The sequence below is a fragment of the Didymella exigua genome (genome assembly GCF_010094145.1).
Source record: "Didymella exigua CBS 183.55 unplaced genomic scaffold M421scaffold_70, whole genome shotgun sequence".
NCBI lineage: Eukaryota > Fungi > Ascomycota > Dothideomycetes > Pleosporales > Didymellaceae > Didymella > Didymella exigua.
Genome location: NW_022984844.1, coordinates 19049 through 35230, shown reverse-complemented (window position 1 = coordinate 35230; position 16182 = coordinate 19049). Strand labels below are relative to the sequence as shown.

Genomic DNA, 16182 nt, shown 5'->3' with positions numbered 1-16182 from the left:
GCGCACCCGGCAGCGCTGTCAGTGGGGGGTAAAAATGAGATGCAAAGAAGAACAAGATCGATTCAGTATCGTCATGAAACCGCCCAGACGCCGATTCCCAACCTCATAAGCCCATGAAGCGAACGACGAGCTCGTAGCCACGAAGCAGAAAGCGTCCCAAAGTGCCACGCCGGGCTAGACGAAGATGTCGAAAAGATGTTGAATGAAGTAATACAGTTGAAGGCGAAAATTGTGTGTACCAGAAACTATACATTAGTTATCGCAAATGCTTGTATGCAACCACTCGAATGAGCGTGACGCTCAACGCGAGCTCTCAGCTCGTAGAACACCAGCGCCCCTGCCGTGCAGGTTCTGATTAACTTTGTTCGTCAGGTCCTTGAAGCCCCCAGCCGAGGACGAGATACTCAAAGCCTTCTTGCGCGAGATGCGAGGAGTAGAAGCTCCTTGTGCGCGCAAGTTCCCGTCACTAGCAACATCTGCCAAGACCGCGTTAAGCTCGTTCTCCTTCTCCTGATCAAACTTCTGCTGCGCAGTGCGTCGCGAACGCTCATACTTGGATGCTGTGTCGCCCTTGTACATGGTGCCACCAATGCGGTCAAGGTACACGAAGAATGGTTGAGAGAAGTTTGTCTTGATGCCCCAGCTTTGGTGATGAATGTCGTGGTAGGCGGCGTTGTTAGGGAAAATGTAGTGGAGAGGGTCGTAGGGGAACTCGTAGCCGCTGTGGTCCAGAACGGTCTTGATGGTAGATCCAGTAAAGAACCACATCGACTGGCGCATTGTCATTCCTGTGAGGAGGTATCCAAGACCTCCACCAAGCGTATCGAGAGCGAAGCCCTCGAGAGGGTGGTTGTACAGAGCGCCGTAGGCATAGGGGACGTAGAGACGGTGATGGCGCGAGTGGAAGGTCACTATTGCTGTCAGCTATCTAGGTGTGGGGTTTAACTGAGATCGACTTACCGTAGAGCCACTTGTTCATGTGCATGGCGCGGTGGAGCATGTACTCCCAGGCATCGATGATGACGATAGCAGCCATAAACTGGACCGCAGGCACGACATACCAGTACAGGAAGCTTGCAGTGCCGAGCTCCCACGAAGCAAAGGCAGGCAGTCCTGGGTAGCGTCCTCCCGCAACGACGGCTGCCAAGGTGGGCTGTGCGGCAGACAGCTTGGTGGCCAGTCCGGTGGGGTTGAGTCCGACCGTCGATAGAATGAGAGGAACAGTGCGCTGTACGAGACGCAGCTTCTGCGCGTACCAGGCCACGTCGTACTCTGCGGTGCCGGTGGTGAGCGCCTCGTCGTAGTAAGACAACCCCATCAAGGCTATCGACTGGATAACCTGCTGCAGAACAACGTCGCGAAACACCTCCCAGCGAGTAACATGGTTGCGCTTGAGAACTTCGGCAGGCGTGTGCAGACGATACTGGGCGAACAGTTCGTATACGTCGATTGCGTGGAAGATGAGCGAGACGGCCCAGTATGCTACGATCGGGAGTGCTGTTTGTACGGCGGCGTCTGACGCCCAGGAGACGAGTGGTGTAAGAGGTTTCAGCGTGTATTCGGGCAGCGGAGGCAGGTCGTAGGAGGTGACGTTGCTCGCCATGACGGCGGTGGGGTATGTCGACGAGCTATGCGGCGTGTTGCGTGCAGGCGTGGCGGCTGGCGGCGAAGTATATTACTGCTGCGGCAGGGCCAGAGATGATGATGCTGCGCTGCGCGCCGTCGGATGCCGCGGAATAGCGAAATTAGGGGGAAAGAGCGTCCCGAGGAAACGATCAGGCGCGCTGGCGGTGCAATTGTTCTGCGGGACTCGAAAGGAGAGGCTGAGGTGGGCAGAGCAGCAACGGGGGCCGTCGTGGGAGAGCGTGGTGCTGACGCTGCTTAAAACAGGCACATCAATGCATCATGATCCCGTATTCCGTCCGAGTCCCGCTCGCGCCCACTGCCCAGCATTGCCCGACATGTGCTTCGCCACCGAGGCGGCCGACTGAGAAAATAGAGGTCCGTGCCCGCGTGTTCCAGAAGCGGGCTAGTGGCCGAATGTTTTCTGCCCCGCCAACCCCAAGGCCGCGAGCATTTTGACCGTGTCCCCTCTTTCAGATCTCGTTCACTCACTTCTCTCCTTCACGACATCTACACAACCGCCACAATGATCATTTTCAAGGTGCGTGCCCGCCAACGCTCTGCGGCGACCTGGCTGCGCGATTACCCCGCTCTCGTCACTGCGCGCCAGCATGTCCTGCACTTCGTCGAGCCTTCTGCTGGCCACATCTCGCTAACGCTGGCTCTAGGACATCCTCACCGACGACGAGATCATCTCCGACTCCTACGATCTCAAGTTGATCGACGGTGTCGTCTATGAGGCCGACTGCAAGAAGATCACCATTGGTGGTGAGACCTTCGGTATGCTCTGCCCCACCGAACACCATTACTCAAGGAGGGGCTCTAATATTGCGCAGATACTGGTGCCAACGCCTCTGCCGAGGAGCAGGAGGAGGGTGCCGAGGACGCGGCTGAGACCAAGATCGATGTCGTCTACTCTTTCCGCCTGAACGAGACCGGCTTCGACAAGAAGGGTTACCTGACCTACCTCAAGGGTGAGTTTCAACTGCGAGAATGGCCTTAGCTTTCTTCTGACAAGAACTAGGCTACATGAAGGCTGTCAAGAGCAAGCTCCAGGAGAAGGGTGCCTCTGCCGAAGAGATCAGCGCTTTCGAGAAGGGTGCTGCCGCATACGCCAAGAAGATTGTTGCCAACTTCAAGGACTACGAGTTCCTCACTGGCGAGTCCATGAACCCTGACGGCATGATCGTCCTCCTCAACTATCGCGAGGATGGTGTCACCCCCTACGTTACTGTCTGGAAGCACGGTCTTACCGAGATGAAGGTTTAAGTTCTCTCGGTGAGGGGCATGTGTGGAGGAGTGGGGTTGGATTGGTTCATTGATTTACGAATACCTACTGCATCATCGGATATGCGCCATAGTGCGAAAAGCGATACGAATCTAGACGACCCGTCAGCCACTGCGGCAACCACTTGCAATCCTAATCTCTTGTGACTTCGGCTTGCAGCGGGGATGAGCTAGAGGACTGTGTATTGGCCAGCCCATCAAGGGTGACCTGCCTCCAAGACTGGTTGAAGCAGCCTACAAGCCGGATCTGCGACCTGCTCAGCGTTTCGCTCTTGGAATCAACATAAAGGGTTGTATTGCTTGCGACTCGGGCGGCTACAACTTGTCTTCAGCCTGTTCGCCGTTGAACCAATCAAATAAAGGAACATGGACGACTGACACAGCTGCGGTCCTTCTTTGTACAGACACTCGAATTTGTCGCAAAATTGGTTTTGCTTAACGCAGTGCAAATGTGCTTGCGCTACAGGTCACCGTTCTACCCGGCGCTTACGCGGTGAAGTGTTGTCACACGTGCTCACGCGTGCAGAAGGCGCGTTTAAAAATCGGCCCCTGCGTACCTGCCGTCACAAAGAGCGACTGCCTCAGGCGCCATGTTTGCATTTCCGGGCCTTCCACCGTCACTTCTCCGCCCACCTTATTTTAATAGGAGTCCCGGCAAGTTCTTTGGGATTGATTTATTCGAAAACACTTGCATGGCTTTGTGGTCATGCAACAGCCACCCCGCTTGCACGGCAGCGGTGCGGGCCAGCGCTCTGGAGCCGCTCCCGCTTCGGTACCGGTAGCACCGTCGACACCGCGGAAGGCGCAAGAGCTCGACAACCTCATCCGCTCGCTCGAAGATCAGTACCAACTGGGTTTCAATGTCAAACGTGGACACAGGTCGCCAGCACAGCTCAAACGTACAGCAGACAGGGCAGCCCGGCAGATTGGTAACCTCTTCTATAACCACAGGCCGGTTCTCGATGACGCACTTGCGACTTTTGCGACTACGGCTACGTTCATCGCGAAGGACCAACGAGCCAACCCACTGTTGACCGTGCTACAAACGAAGTCACCGCATGTGTCGCCGATGTCAAGGTCTGGGACGACGATGAGCGCGAAGAACGTACCACCCAAAAGTCTTCAGACGTCCGAGCTATATAAGTGCATGTTCGACTGACGCTTTCTTCTACGTGACCAAATGCGGCGCGTCAGCTCACAATGTGTCGGAGAACTCGCAGTCACCGTTACCCCGCTTAACATGCCCACGCCCTGCCCACTGCGTTATTTGTCTCGTTCCTTTCACCCAACCCCCCTTCCTTACGCGTCGTCCGACTGCAGTAGATTTATCATTCCCAGTCCAATTCCATTATTCGCGCCACTTGGGTTTGACTGTTAACTGTTGCTCGTTGTCTAGGCCACTAATAGAACGCAGCCGCCATTGAAGACACACCCCGGTCGAGAGGCCTCTTCGAAAACAACCGACAAGATGTAGCAACTTCGTTATATGCAGGAATGCCCGACCCTGGGTCTCCGACGGACAATGATGAGGACGATTTCGTGACTCCACCGTCGCCAAGAGCGACGTCCAGATCACCCTCGCCATCTGTTACGTCGAAGTCTGCTAGAAGAAGAGTAGAGGCAAGTGTTCAGCTCTCCTTGTAGGGCACTGCCCGTAAGTGACTTCAGATGGTTCAATGAAAACGGAAAGTCCCCGAAGTTGACGAAGACCTCGAAGGGAAACCAGCCCCTCATCAAGCCTCCAGTATCAGCATCATCTAAGCCCGCACCAACGCTGTTCAAGAAGCCCTCGCTGCAAATGGCGCGCTCCTTTGACGTCTTCCCTGCCTCCCAATCCACGGTCAATACCACCTTCAATACCGTGTCTTCTTCGCAGCAGACCCAGCCGGATACTGCGAACACTTCCTTTACATCGGACACCAATCCCACTGAGGTTCCACACACGTTCTTCACAAGAAACAGCTCGACCATAATGGGCTCGCTCGATGATCAAGACCTGAATGTAGGTGCAAAAGTCAGCAACGAGGCTCTTGCGATGAAAGGGCGCCAGGAACCTTCGAATACGCCTTCCCAAGGTCGCGACAGCTCCTCAACGTGGGGTTCGTCACTCTCTGAGGAGGACCTGCTCGAAGCATCTGCCAGAGTCGAGTCCGTCTATGCCATGTCTTCGTTTGCCCCGGGACAGCTCTCGCCCCAGCGTCTAGCTCACCAAGTTGGAGGCTCCCAACCAACGCTGTCGCTCACTAAGAACGGGGCTTTTGCTCAGGCCAAGTCTGCAATAGCAGCTTTGGCTCAGTCATTCCCACCACCGCCAGGTGTCAGTGCCAAGCTCTCTCCAGACAAGGCGGCTTCTAAGCCCAAAAGCCCGGCGAATGGTGTGACTCCCCGTCGGGCTCAGCGGCAGTCTCCGCGGGAACAAACACCAGTAGAGTCTCCGTCAAAGATTGCGTACCACATCAGAGACATACCTGGTCAAGGCTTGTTCGTCGGTGAACCTGAATCCAGTCTGCGCGTGATGCCTTACTTCGCCCTGTTCATCTGTCAGCGTATCGCCTTGGAGCACTCCGTTACGCTGGCTGAGCTTGTTTGCAACATGGACCTCGCATCAGCTTGTGCCGATCCAGTGGTGTTTTGGGCATCTCTTCTAGAGCACCCTAAGATCCTTCGTATCAAGTTCAAGGACTCAGAGCGTTTGTGGTCGGCTGCTAAGCGCAGCTACGATGGTTTCACCTTCAAGGGCCAAGTCAACCTACGAAGCAAGAACTCAGGGCCCATATTTCAGCTTGATCTTCATCCAGTTCTACCGGACAAATCGTGTCGTTTCCAGCGTAAGTACGGTGCTGATCGCTTCTTGTACCTGAACGTACCCGAGCTGGAAAATTGAAAGGTGGCACTATAGATGATTTGAAGCACATACGAAACCACTGTGAGAAATGGCTGCACACCGAGCATACCTTCCTATATCCCAAGTGGCGGGTGTTCCACATCGCGCCCATGAAAAAGGAGAAGAAAAAAAGTCGAACTACAGAGGTCACCCACAAATTTCGTATCGTGCTGTTCGCCACAGAAGGCTGCGGTATCGACCAGAAGCACACTGTGGGTGGGATGCTCAATTGGTTTCTTCCGTTTAGCGAGAATGTGGAACAGAGCTTTTATAAGGCGTTTGCACGTTTCGACCTGGGGTTGTCTAGAACAACGCCCACCCACATCTTCAACCCGACTCAGATCATTCGTGTCGGCGACACGATTGCCAACGGAGACCGCGAAGCCACCGAGTTCGACGATCCAGGTTTGAAATCGTTCATGACCAAGTGCCTAATGACCAAGTCATGAACGACGGCTGCTCCATTGTGTCCGTCGGCGCCGCGATTGCAATCTGGAAGCTCTATAAGAAGTCTTGGGGCATCAATGGACCTCTACCTAGTGCGTTTCAGGGTCGCATTGGAGGAGCGAAAGGACTCTGGATGGTCAGCGACGAGTCTTTCACAAAAGACCCGGAGCACCTTGCCAATATGGATCAAGGTCAGCGACAGCCAGCTGAAATTCAACCCACATCCAGAGGATTTGTCTGACGCCACCTTTGACCGGCACCGTCTGACGTTTGAAGTTTCGAACTACAGCCAAACGCCAGCACATTCGGATCTCCACGTCTCATCCATCCCAATTATGGCTGACAGAGGTGTGCCCAGGGAGGTCGTTGCCGGGTACATGAGAGAGCGTCTTGACGTAGCCAGGAAGGTTCTTCTAGACAAAGTAAAAGACCCAATGAGATTGTACGAGTACGTCCACAAAAATAGCTCAATATCGAGGGAAGGGTCGGAAATGGCCTGGCAGGCAGCAATGCCTCTGGCAGTAGAGGACAAGATGACGCTGCTGCTCGAGTCAGGGTTCTCGCCCCTCAAGCTGCAGGTCCTGGCTAGGAGCACGTGCCGCTTTGTCAAAAAGCAGCATTTGCGTCAGGAGTCAAAGCTCAGAACACCGCTGGGAAAGGCGACATGTCTTTACGGCGTTGCGGACCCTATCGGAGTCTTGAGGCCGGGAGAGGTGTACATTCAGTTCTCGTCCTCTTTCGTGGACGATGTGACAGATGAGAGGTACCTCAATCTAAAGGGACACAATCTCCTTGTTGCGCGACAACCTGCTATTCGCAATTCCGACATCCAAAAGGTACGAGCCACAGGCCATCCGAAACCCTCTCATTTGGTCGACGTCGTGGTGCTCCCTTCCAAAGGGCAGTTCCCACTCGCTGGCAAGCTACAGGGTGGCGACTATGATGGTGACATCTTTTGGCTCTGCTGGGAAGACAGGCTCGTTGAGCCGTTCAGAAATGCTCCAGCGCCAGTCAAGAGTCCAGTTCCTGAGCAGTACGGGATCAAAGCAGTCGGAGAGGGAAGCAGTCGGAGAGGGAAGCAGTCGGAGAGGGAAGCAGTCAGAGAGGGAAGCAGTCGGAGAGGGAAGCAGTCGGAGAGGGAAGCATGCGTATCGCTGTTCCGTTGATAAGCGTGCATAGCGGAGTGAAGCGTTTCGTTGGTCGTTGTAGCCAATTCATTCATTCATTCATTCATTCATTCATCCGTCCGTCGGTTCGTTCGCATCACGTCCAGCCGCCCAGTCACACTATTCGCCTGCCCTGCACTCATCCGCCAAAGAAACTTTTCCCTTCCTACGACCCCCTGACCTCGGCGCCCAGCGCCGCGCTGGCGAGCTGCCCCGCGCCGCCGAGAAACGCCAGGAACAGCGCCACCCCCGTCGACTCGGCAGCCTCTACGTAGTCGTCCGCCGACACCGCACCATCGGCCTCCGTCTCCTGGACGGCGCGGCGCGTCGTCTCGTCCGGGACATATGTCGCGTCGTGTGCCTCGTCGTCCGGGACATATGTCGCGTCGTGTGCCTCGTCGTCTGGGACATGTGTGGCGTCGTGTGCCTCGCCGTCCGGCTCCGCGCCTGCCAAGTCGTGCACGGTCTGGCTCTGGGGCGTGGGCGAGCCGGTGACGGTCTCGACGGCGTCGTCAAAGGCGGCCAGGGCGGAGCGGCGCGTGGAGCGGCGCGAGGCCTGCTCGCTTGCCTCGCGGGGTGCTGAGACGGCGGTCGTGGACGCTCCGGCGTCGGCTCTCGTCCTGCGACCCGACTTGCTGGGGGTCGTGGTGGGGATGATTTCGGCGGGGTCGGACAGATTGGTTGCCGCGTCGAGTTTCCTGATGACGGGCTCGGAGAGATTGGCTGCCGCGTCGAGTTTCCTGATGACGGGCTCGGAGAGATTGGCTGCCGCGTCGAGTTTCCTAATGACGGGCTCGAAGAAGCGGACGTGTTGTCTGTGGCCGGGCACGAGCGGGGACAGCACGGAGCTTTCGAGGATGGCTTCCGGGTCCAGATCGCGCGTGAATGTCCAGGTCAGCAGCGCCAGGGCCGTGAACGCGACGTCGACTGTGGTGACGCTGAGGGCGGGGTGCTGCGAGACGTTGCGCAGCTTGCGTGCCACCAGTCCCAGGCCCTGCAGCAGACGGTTTGCGCGTGTCGTCTCGCTGCCCACGGCGCTGGCGAAGAGGTCCCAGACGGCGGCGGGCGGGGCGGGGACGGCGTCGCGCATGTTGAGGTAGAAGACGCGTGCGTGGAAGACAAAGGCGACGACGGAGAGAAAGTGGAAAACGGCCTGGTAGGAGCGGCGGGCGTGCGACTTTGTCGGGTGCGCGCTGCCAAACGCCACGGGCGTGACCTGGGGGGCAAAGGCGAGGAACAGCGGAGTGAGCACGTAGCCAGAGCGGACGACGCGGAAGACGTCGCCGTGGGCCTCGAGCTTGGGGAGCTCGTTCAGGATGAGCAGCGAGGCGACAATGGGGGCCCAGTACACGGCCGGCTTGGGCGTAAACAGGGTGTCGTCCAGGGGCGTCTCTCCGTGGTGGACAGTGGTGGGGGTGTAGAGGAGGGTGACGAAGAACAGGCTGAGCGCGTAGGCCAGGCTCCCGTAGGCGCCCAGCACGACAAAGGAGGCAACGGTCCACGGCGACAGGCTGCGACGGTGGCCCTCGACGCCAATGAAGATGGAGGCGGCCAGCAGCGCGGTGAAGTGCTGGGCCGTGTAGAAGAAGCCCGCGGGATTGAGCACGGCGACCGCGTCCGACTCGCGGACCAGGTCGACGTCCCTGGCCCAGTCGCCGAGGTGCCAGGCGCCGACGCCGTGCTCGCCGGTGCCGTACCAGCCCTGCCACAGGCTGCCGGGCGTCGGCCTGCTGCCCAGCTCGGCCCACTGGACGTACGAGATGACGCGGAAGACGACGGCAAAGGTGGCGACGCTGGCCAGCGACAGCAGCGCAAGGGCCGAGAAGACGCGCGCATGGCGGCGTCGGACGTGGTTCTGCGAGCGCGTGCGGGTCGCGGGCGGCAGCGTCTGGGCAGCCCGTCGCGCCGTGAGCAGGACGTGCGCCGTGAGGGCCGCGACGAGGAGCGTCTGGCCGCCAAAGAGAAGGACGGGCAGGTTGTTGCTGCGCGCGGCAGCGTCGGTCTCGACGGGCGCCATCTTGACACGCCGTTGTTGTGGGAGGGGAGGGAGGGAGGATTGCGGGCGCGTGAATGCGACGCGCCTGCGGACACGCCCCGATGACGTTGGCGGACCAGAGCTGCCATCCCTGGCCGCACTAGCCATCCCTTGGTTGTCGCGACGGGGCTTTTGCGCGCGACGGGACTTTTGCGCTCGACGGGACTTTTGCGCTCGACGGGACTTTTGCGCGCGACGGGACTATTGCGCTCGACCGCCGATACGTGCAGCAATCCACCCATCCCATGGCGCCGAAGCCACACGCCTACGGGGCCGACGACGAAGAGCCCGAGGCCCCCTACGACGAGTCGGCCGACGAGGACTTCCACCCGGAACACGTCCCCGACGATGCCGCAGACTCATCCGCAGACGACGACGACGACACGGCACGCGCGCCCGGCGCGCGGAAACGCAAAGCGCCCGTCGACGACGCGCTGGACTCGGGCGATGAAGCCACCATCCACGCCGCGCGCAAGAAGAGCAGGCAGCGGGCGCTGTCCGACGCCGACGACGCCGACGCGGGCGGCCTGGTCAAGACGCGGGCGCGGCGCGCAGTCGAGACGACGGAGAAGAAGCAACTCGCCAGCACCGCGGGCGCGACCGTCGACGTCGACGCGCTGTGGGCGCACATGACGCGCGCGCCGCTGCGTCCCGTCGAGCCCACACCCAGCCCGCGGCCGTCGGCGGCCTCGCGCGCGCCCGTCGCCCCGCAGTTGACAAGCGACGCGCCTGCGGACGAAGAGCGCGTCGCACTCACCAGGACGTTTGTCTTCGCCGGCCACACCACGACCGAGGAGAAGCAGGTCCCGCGCTCAGCCCTCGGGTCTTACACCGCAGCCGGCTGGACCACCACCACCACCACCACCACCACTACTACTACTACTACTGCTGCCGCCGCCGCCGCCCTACCCCCGGACGCTGCAGAGCCGACGCCCGCAAGCGGCGCAGACGGCAACGTCCGCCGCCCTCTCAGGCGACCGAGCCGCTTCGACCCGAACCCGACGGGCTACGTCCGCGCCCTGGCACCCGAGCACCAGCTCTCCTGGCCGCGCAAGAACGCCCCGGCTCTCGCGCCGCCCGCAGACACGCCCGGCTCCGGCGCGAAGCAGGCCAAGGCGACCAAGCTCAACGTCGTGGACAAGTCGCGCATGGACTGGACGGGCTTCGTGGACCAGGCGGGCATCGCGGGCGAGCTGCACGAGCACGGCAAGAGCAAGGACAACTACATGGGCCGGCGCCAGTTTCTGGCCGGCGTGGAAGCGCGGCGCGACGAGGAGGGGCGGAAGGGTAGGGTTGCGACTGCGACTGCGACTGCGGCTGCGGCTGCGGCTGCGGCTGCGGCTGCGACTGCGACTGCGTGAGGTGTGGGTGCGGAGAGTCACTGTTGCGTTTCTGATCCCGATGCATTCATGAACCACGCATTCAAAGTAATACCCCTCAAACGCCTCAGACGTCTGCTCAGACGTTTGCTCAGACACCTCCCCAGACACCTCCCCAGACACCTCCCCAGACGCCTCCCCAGACGCCTACTCCTCCTCCGACTCGCCCCCAGCACCCCCAGCACCCCCCTCCGCCCCAGCACCCGCCGCAAGCCGTCGATAGCACGGCAGCCCGTGCCTCCCGTGCTCATGATACCTGCACCACGCGCCCTCGTACCTCTCCTCAATCTTGAGCGTGAGCTTGCGCCCCACGAGCCGTAGCGCTGTGCACATGACATCAAAGCACAGCTCCGGGTGCCACTTCTCCGGACACGCAGCGAAGCGGCCTTCGACCCCCCGCCCCGCGAGCGCCACGGCATCGGCCCACAGCAGCCGCGCCCCGGCGCGCGGCCGCGTGTGCGCGTACAGCTCCCGCAGCCGCTCGGCGTGGAACGACGCAACGTCGGCGTGCACCACCGGGTCCTCGACGTCAATGTGCAGATTGACCGCATCCCGCTTGAACCCCATTCTCCCCGCTCGGAAGCGCGCTTCGAGCGCCGCGTTCGCGCGCCACAGGGGGCGCTGCCTGTCTGCGCTCGTGTGGCTCTGCGCGTTGGCCGCCTGCAGCGCCCGGATCCACGTGTCGGCCACCAGGTCGCATAGGTGCCACTGGCTGCTCTCGTAGCACTGGATGTACAGTGCGGTGAGGAAGGCGCTGGTGTAGGGCTTAGCTACGCCCGCGCCCTGGTCGGCCCATAGGTTTGGCAGGTCGACTTGGATCTCGGGCGAGGCGCGCAGCGTGGCGAGCATGTCGTAGACGTCTTGCGAGACGGCGCGGGCGGGCGCGGGCGTCGTGTCTTGCACCGCGTCTTGCACCGTGTCTTGCACCGCGTCTTGCACCGTGTCTTGCACCGCGTGCGGAGAGTCGTTGCGGGCTGCGGTGCGCACGCTGAGCATGGGGGCTGCTGCTTGTTAGCCAGTCTCAGCCCATCTCCACTCGGTAGCACCAGCGAGGAAGACGGAGCAAGGCTGTCCGTCTCGATGCTCTGACCACCGCCCGACTCGACACATGACTTACGAGGCGAGCTGTCCATGTCCACATCGTCGTCGGCCCTGGCCAAAGTCGCAGACGAGCTGATAAAGTCCTCCATCTCCCTCCCGTACACGACATCATCGCGCTGGGCCATCCTCCTCTGCCTCGCGCCACGCCTCGCGCCCTGCACCCCCTCACCAAGAGCATCAGCATCACGGCCGTCTTCCTCCGTCGCCGCATCCTCCGTCGCCGCATCTTCCGAAGGCGGCGCGCTGAGCGGGAACTGGTACGCGCGCGCATCCTGCTCCCCTGCGCGTCCAGTCGCGCCGTGCTTGAAGCTGAGCTTGAGCGTGAGTTGTTTCGGCGCCGTCGCGTCGTGCTGCGCCTTGGGCCGGCGTCCGCGCTTTGCGCCTGCTCGCTTGGGCCCAACTATTTTCTGCTTGCTGGGTGCCATTGCCGTTGACGGTGTGGACTGTTGTGCTGTGTGTTGCTTTGCCGCAGAGCAGGTTGCAAAGTTGAGCGCGCTGGTGTAGTGGAGAGGTGCAGTCAGCGGGTGAAAGCTTTTAGCGTGTGTGCGACGGCTTGAGTGAAGGTGAAGGCCACGAACGGACTTTGTACAATTGCCCGCGAGGCTGCTACGACTGCTGCTACAGGCGGAAAGATACTTGTGATCTGAACGGGAGTAGTGAATACGATCAAACTATACTATACTTTACAAAGATGTGCGCGTCGTCGTGGAGTAGCTGTAGTGATGCTGTGAAAGCCGCATTGGACACGAGGTCCGCAAAGCGAGACCGAGACCAAAGGTCTGCCAGGCATACGGCTACGCGCACCTGCTGTCGAAGCCGTTGGTCGCGCTCACGAGGAAATCGCACTCTTCGCCATCTGACAGCTTCCTGCCGTGCAGCGTGCCGCCAGTAATCCCTCCCGCACGACCAAAGACCTACGCAACTTCCTGCACGGTCCTCTCTTCCAACATGAGCGGCAGCGCGTGGATGTGCAGCGTGAAGCAGTCCGCTTGATCCTCAATATACCGCCCGCACTCTGCTTGATCCTCAATATACTGCTCACGCTCTGCTTAATCCTCAATATACTGCTTACACTCTGCTTGATCCTTAATATACTGCCTGCACTCCGCCTCTTTGCCTGGTGCAAAAGACATCCGGAACTTATCCTCAATATACTGCTCACGCTCTGCTTAATCCTCAATATACTGCTTACACTCTGCTTGATCCTTAATATACTGCCTGCACTCTGCCTCTTTGCCTAGTGCAAAAGACATCTAGAAGTCATCCTTAATATACTGCTCACGCTCTGCTTAATCCTCAATATACTGCTTACACTCTGCTTGATCCTTAATATACTGCCCGCACTCCGCCTCTTTGCCTAGTAAAAAAGACATCTAGAACCTATCCTCAATATACTGCTTACACTCTGCTTGATCCTCAATATACCGCCCGCACTCTGCCTGATCCTCAATATGCCACTCGCACTCCGCCTCTTTGCCTGGTGCAAAAGACATCCGGAACTTTCTGGCCAGACTCGCAACTCGTCATGAATTTTCTGCAGTTTGATGTAGAATTTGAGGTCCGGCCAATGCTCTCAAAAGGCCCAGAAAGAAGAGCTGCGTGCAGCAAGCGGGCCAGGGAAAGACCCGTAGAGGATGAAATAGGAGACGATAAGCCAACAGGGATGTGAAGAGACCACTGGCGAGCGCCGAGCTGACTTTGAACGTCTCTAGAAAGCATATTGCAAAGGAGTGATTGACGACGAGGGCAAAGGCGGTCAAGGTAACAGTGCAAAGCAGAACATAAGCAAGCACGATTTTCAGTGCCTGTCGATCCCATTCGCCCCTGGAGAACAGGAGCACATGCGAAGAGAGACTGCGCGAAAAGGCAAAGGCATGTGTGAAGGTTGCCATCTCGTTAGCTGGTCAATGTCATGTCGGTGGCTGAAACGGCTGTCTTGGGAGTGCATCTCAGGCTATGTAGGCTCCTTTATAGCATTGCACAAGGCCATACTTATCAGCTGCTCTTAGCAATGAGACCAGGCATCGCTTCTCGAACCTTTCGCATTCGAGGTTCGCATTTCGCGCTCGAATAGGCAAAGTGGCCACTGTACGCTCGGGCAGAGCGGGCAGGGTGAGGAGCCGAAGCAGGACGTGTCACCTTTTGTGTCGACAATATGTTAGATTGAGTGTCCCCATAAGAACGATTACAGTCAGTGATATGTTGGCAGGACGCTGGCTCAAGATGAGGTGCGGAAAGGACAGTTCGACACGCGACCGCGTCGAGCCAAGGCAAGAAGGGCCTAATAAATCACGTGTTTGTCGCACCCCCGTCGACATCGACAGCGTTCATCATCTGTATCACTACAGTCCGCGGACTCCAAACATCACACTGACAGCTTACAATTCCTGACAGCGCCCTACCACGTCTTGTGGATGTTCTCATGTCAAGAGGCTGTCTTGCGCGCGACCGAAGCGCGACCTGCACCCGATCAAGATGACACTCCAGCCTCATTCGCTCCAGCGACTTGTTGCAATCGCTATATACAGCCACTGAATGGCGGCACAAGCACTTTTGTGTGCGATTCTTCGTTCGGATTCGGGGCGCATGCCTCTCCCGCACAGCGTAGAACTGCACACTGAGCGTGTGTTCATCTTTGCTTATAAATCTGATAGACAAGGCTTAGAGATCAAACACCAGATCTGCTACCCCGTCTGTATTGACACTGCAGACGTAATTCGTGCGAATCAGTCCGGACGAATGATGGCTGCGATTTGTTGCGTCGTGCCAAGTTCCCCGCACGACACGATAAATACATGAAGTGCTCGCAGCTACGAGCTTCTGTACCCATCTTACGCCTATATCTGCTACAGGAGGCACGTTAGTCTTGACGAAGAAACTATGCCAGAGGTGAAGCGCATCGGACTCATTGGCCTCTCCGCCAAAGGGTGAGTGAAGGTCTTGAGGCATCTGGGACTGTGTTGACCAGACTTCCAGCTCATGGGCCTCCCAGTCTCACCTGCCATACCTACAGCAGACATCACACTACAAGGTCACAGCCCTCCAGAACAGCTCCAAGGCATCCGCCGAGGCCGCCGCCATCGAATACTCGTTGAGCGATGTTGCGGCCTATGCTGAGCCTTCCGCGATCGCATCCGACTCCAACGTTGACATTGTAGCCGTCATCGTCAATGTTCCAGAGCACTACCATCTCACCAAACCTGCTATAGAGGCCGGCAAGGACGTGTTCGTCGAATGGCCACTGGGCCGCAACCTTGCTGAAGCTGAAGAGCTCACCCAGTTGGCGAAAAAGAAGGGTATCAAGACCATGATTGGTCTGCAGGCACGCCAGAACCCATCGATTATCAAGGCAAAAGAGATCGTGGAGTCGGGAAAGCTTGGCAGGATTTTGACCACCACAATGTTCGGCCACGGCACGGTCTTCGGTTCAACTATTCACGAGGGATTCCTGTACGGTCTGCCGGTCGAAGCTGGTGCGAATCTGCTCACTATCCCCTTCGGCCATGCTGTGGATGCGCTGTGCTATGTTCTTGGCGAGATGGAAGACATCTCAGCTTCGCTTGCAAACCTACGGCCCGAACTTGACCTAATTGGCCAGGACGGGAAGCCTGCAAGAAGAGTCAGCAAGACAGCACACGATCACGTCAGCATCACCGGGCAGCTTTTGAATGGCGGCGGCATTGTCAGCGTCACATATGCTGGCGGAGAGTCGCGCAGCAATCGTGACTTTGTGTGGGAGATCATTGGTACGGAAGGCACTTTGATCCTCGAAGGCCCCAGGATGGGGGGGCATGTGCAGATGTACCAGCCAACGATTAAGATTGCAGCTTCCGACACGTCGCCGGCGCTGTATGGTGAAACTCCACACGCAAAGCAAGAGCTGGAAGTTGTCAAAGTCGAGACGGCAGCGCATGCGTCGTTCAATGTGGGTAGAGCATGGGACGCCTGGGCCGGTGTCGGGCTGGACAAAGGTAACAGCGTCACGACGTTCGAGGATGCGCTGCTGAGACATAAGATGATCGATGCCATATACCGAAGTGCTGAGACCGGTAAAAAAGAAAATTACGTGTGAGGCATGGCATCCGTAGATGTCGAAAGCTGAAGTTGTGCGACCGTGGAATGGAGCCGAGTTGCACTACCTAGCCTCTTTCGACGTTAGCTTTTCTGTTACGTTATGAACACCATTCCCGCTGGCCGCGAAGGAACTTTTAGTCAAGCTCGTTATGCTCGGCTTGGGTTCTGTGATGTCACGGCTGCTGC

The 16182-nt window shown here is 58.5% G+C and overlaps 8 protein-coding genes across 8 annotated transcripts; 5 read left to right on the top strand and 3 right to left on the bottom strand.

Moving 5' to 3' along the window:
* Positions 1 to 23: 23 nt before the first annotated feature.
* On the bottom strand, positions 24 to 1938 carry M421DRAFT_426870 (sphingosine hydroxylase). Its single transcript, XM_033594519.1, has 2 exons — positions 961 to 1938; positions 24 to 911 (listed from the first exon to the last, which is right to left on the bottom strand). The coding sequence occupies exons 1-2, from the start codon at positions 1601 to 1603 to the stop codon at positions 301 to 303; spliced, it is 1254 nt and encodes a 417-aa protein (XP_033442725.1). The 5' UTR covers positions 1604 to 1938; the 3' UTR covers positions 24 to 300.
* A 211-nt stretch (positions 1939 to 2149) lies between these two features.
* Positions 2150 to 2892, top strand: M421DRAFT_105014 (translationally controlled tumor-associated; the record flags this gene model as incomplete). Its single annotated transcript, XM_033587089.1, has 4 exons — positions 2150 to 2164; positions 2292 to 2403; positions 2460 to 2597; positions 2648 to 2892. The coding sequence occupies 4 exons, from the start codon at positions 2150 to 2152 to the stop codon at positions 2890 to 2892; spliced, it is 510 nt and encodes a 169-aa protein (XP_033442724.1).
* Positions 2893 to 3616: 724 nt separating this feature from the next.
* Positions 3617 to 6243, top strand: M421DRAFT_10521 (uncharacterized protein; the record flags this gene model as incomplete). Its single annotated transcript, XM_033587100.1, has 3 exons — positions 3617 to 4015; positions 4628 to 5738; positions 5798 to 6243. The coding sequence occupies 3 exons, from the start codon at positions 3617 to 3619 to the stop codon at positions 6241 to 6243; spliced, it is 1956 nt and encodes a 651-aa protein (XP_033442723.1).
* A 75-nt stretch (positions 6244 to 6318) lies between these two features.
* On the top strand, positions 6319 to 7407 carry M421DRAFT_10520 (uncharacterized protein; the record flags this gene model as incomplete). The annotated part of the gene is made up of 1 exon (XM_033587099.1): positions 6319 to 7407. One exon carries the CDS (start codon positions 6319 to 6321, stop codon positions 7405 to 7407), a length of 1089 nt encoding a protein of 362 aa, XP_033442722.1.
* Positions 7333 to 9724, bottom strand: M421DRAFT_426867 (uncharacterized protein). The gene has a single exon (XM_033594518.1). The coding sequence runs from the start codon at positions 9548 to 9550 to the stop codon at positions 7574 to 7576; it is 1977 nt and encodes a 658-aa protein (XP_033442721.1). The 5' UTR covers positions 9551 to 9724; the 3' UTR covers positions 7333 to 7573.
* A 17-nt stretch (positions 9725 to 9741) lies between these two features.
* M421DRAFT_19854 (BCNT-domain-containing protein) lies at positions 9742 to 10740 on the top strand (the record flags this gene model as incomplete). The annotated part of the gene is made up of 1 exon (XM_033588083.1): positions 9742 to 10740. A coding segment is annotated over one exon (999 nt), but the record flags the coding sequence as incomplete, so codon positions are not given.
* Positions 10741 to 11025: 285 nt separating this feature from the next.
* M421DRAFT_11836 (uncharacterized protein) lies at positions 11026 to 11688 on the bottom strand (the record flags this gene model as incomplete). Its single annotated transcript, XM_033587274.1, has 1 exon — positions 11026 to 11688. A coding segment is annotated over one exon (663 nt), but the record flags the coding sequence as incomplete, so codon positions are not given.
* A 3114-nt stretch (positions 11689 to 14802) lies between these two features.
* Positions 14803 to 15994, top strand: M421DRAFT_78067 (NAD-binding Rossmann fold oxidoreductase family protein; the record flags this gene model as incomplete). Its single annotated transcript, XM_033597376.1, has 2 exons — positions 14803 to 14849; positions 14899 to 15994. The coding sequence occupies 2 exons, from the start codon at positions 14803 to 14805 to the stop codon at positions 15992 to 15994; spliced, it is 1143 nt and encodes a 380-aa protein (XP_033442718.1).
* Positions 15995 to 16182: the final 188 nt, after the last annotated feature.

Bases quoted from the DNA above. Each gene is read 5' to 3' on its own strand.
- M421DRAFT_426870 (XM_033594519.1), bottom strand. From the start codon at position 1,603: ATGGCGAGCAACGTCACCTCCTACGACCTGCCTCCGCTGCCCGAATAC. The intron at 912-960 runs GTAAGTCGATCT...TGACAGCAATAG, and splicing joins CATGAACAAGTGGCTCTACG to TGACCTTCCACTCGCGCCAT.
- M421DRAFT_426867 (XM_033594518.1), bottom strand. From the start codon at position 9,550: ATGGCTAGTGCGGCCAGGGATGGCAGCTCTGGTCCGCCAACGTCATCG.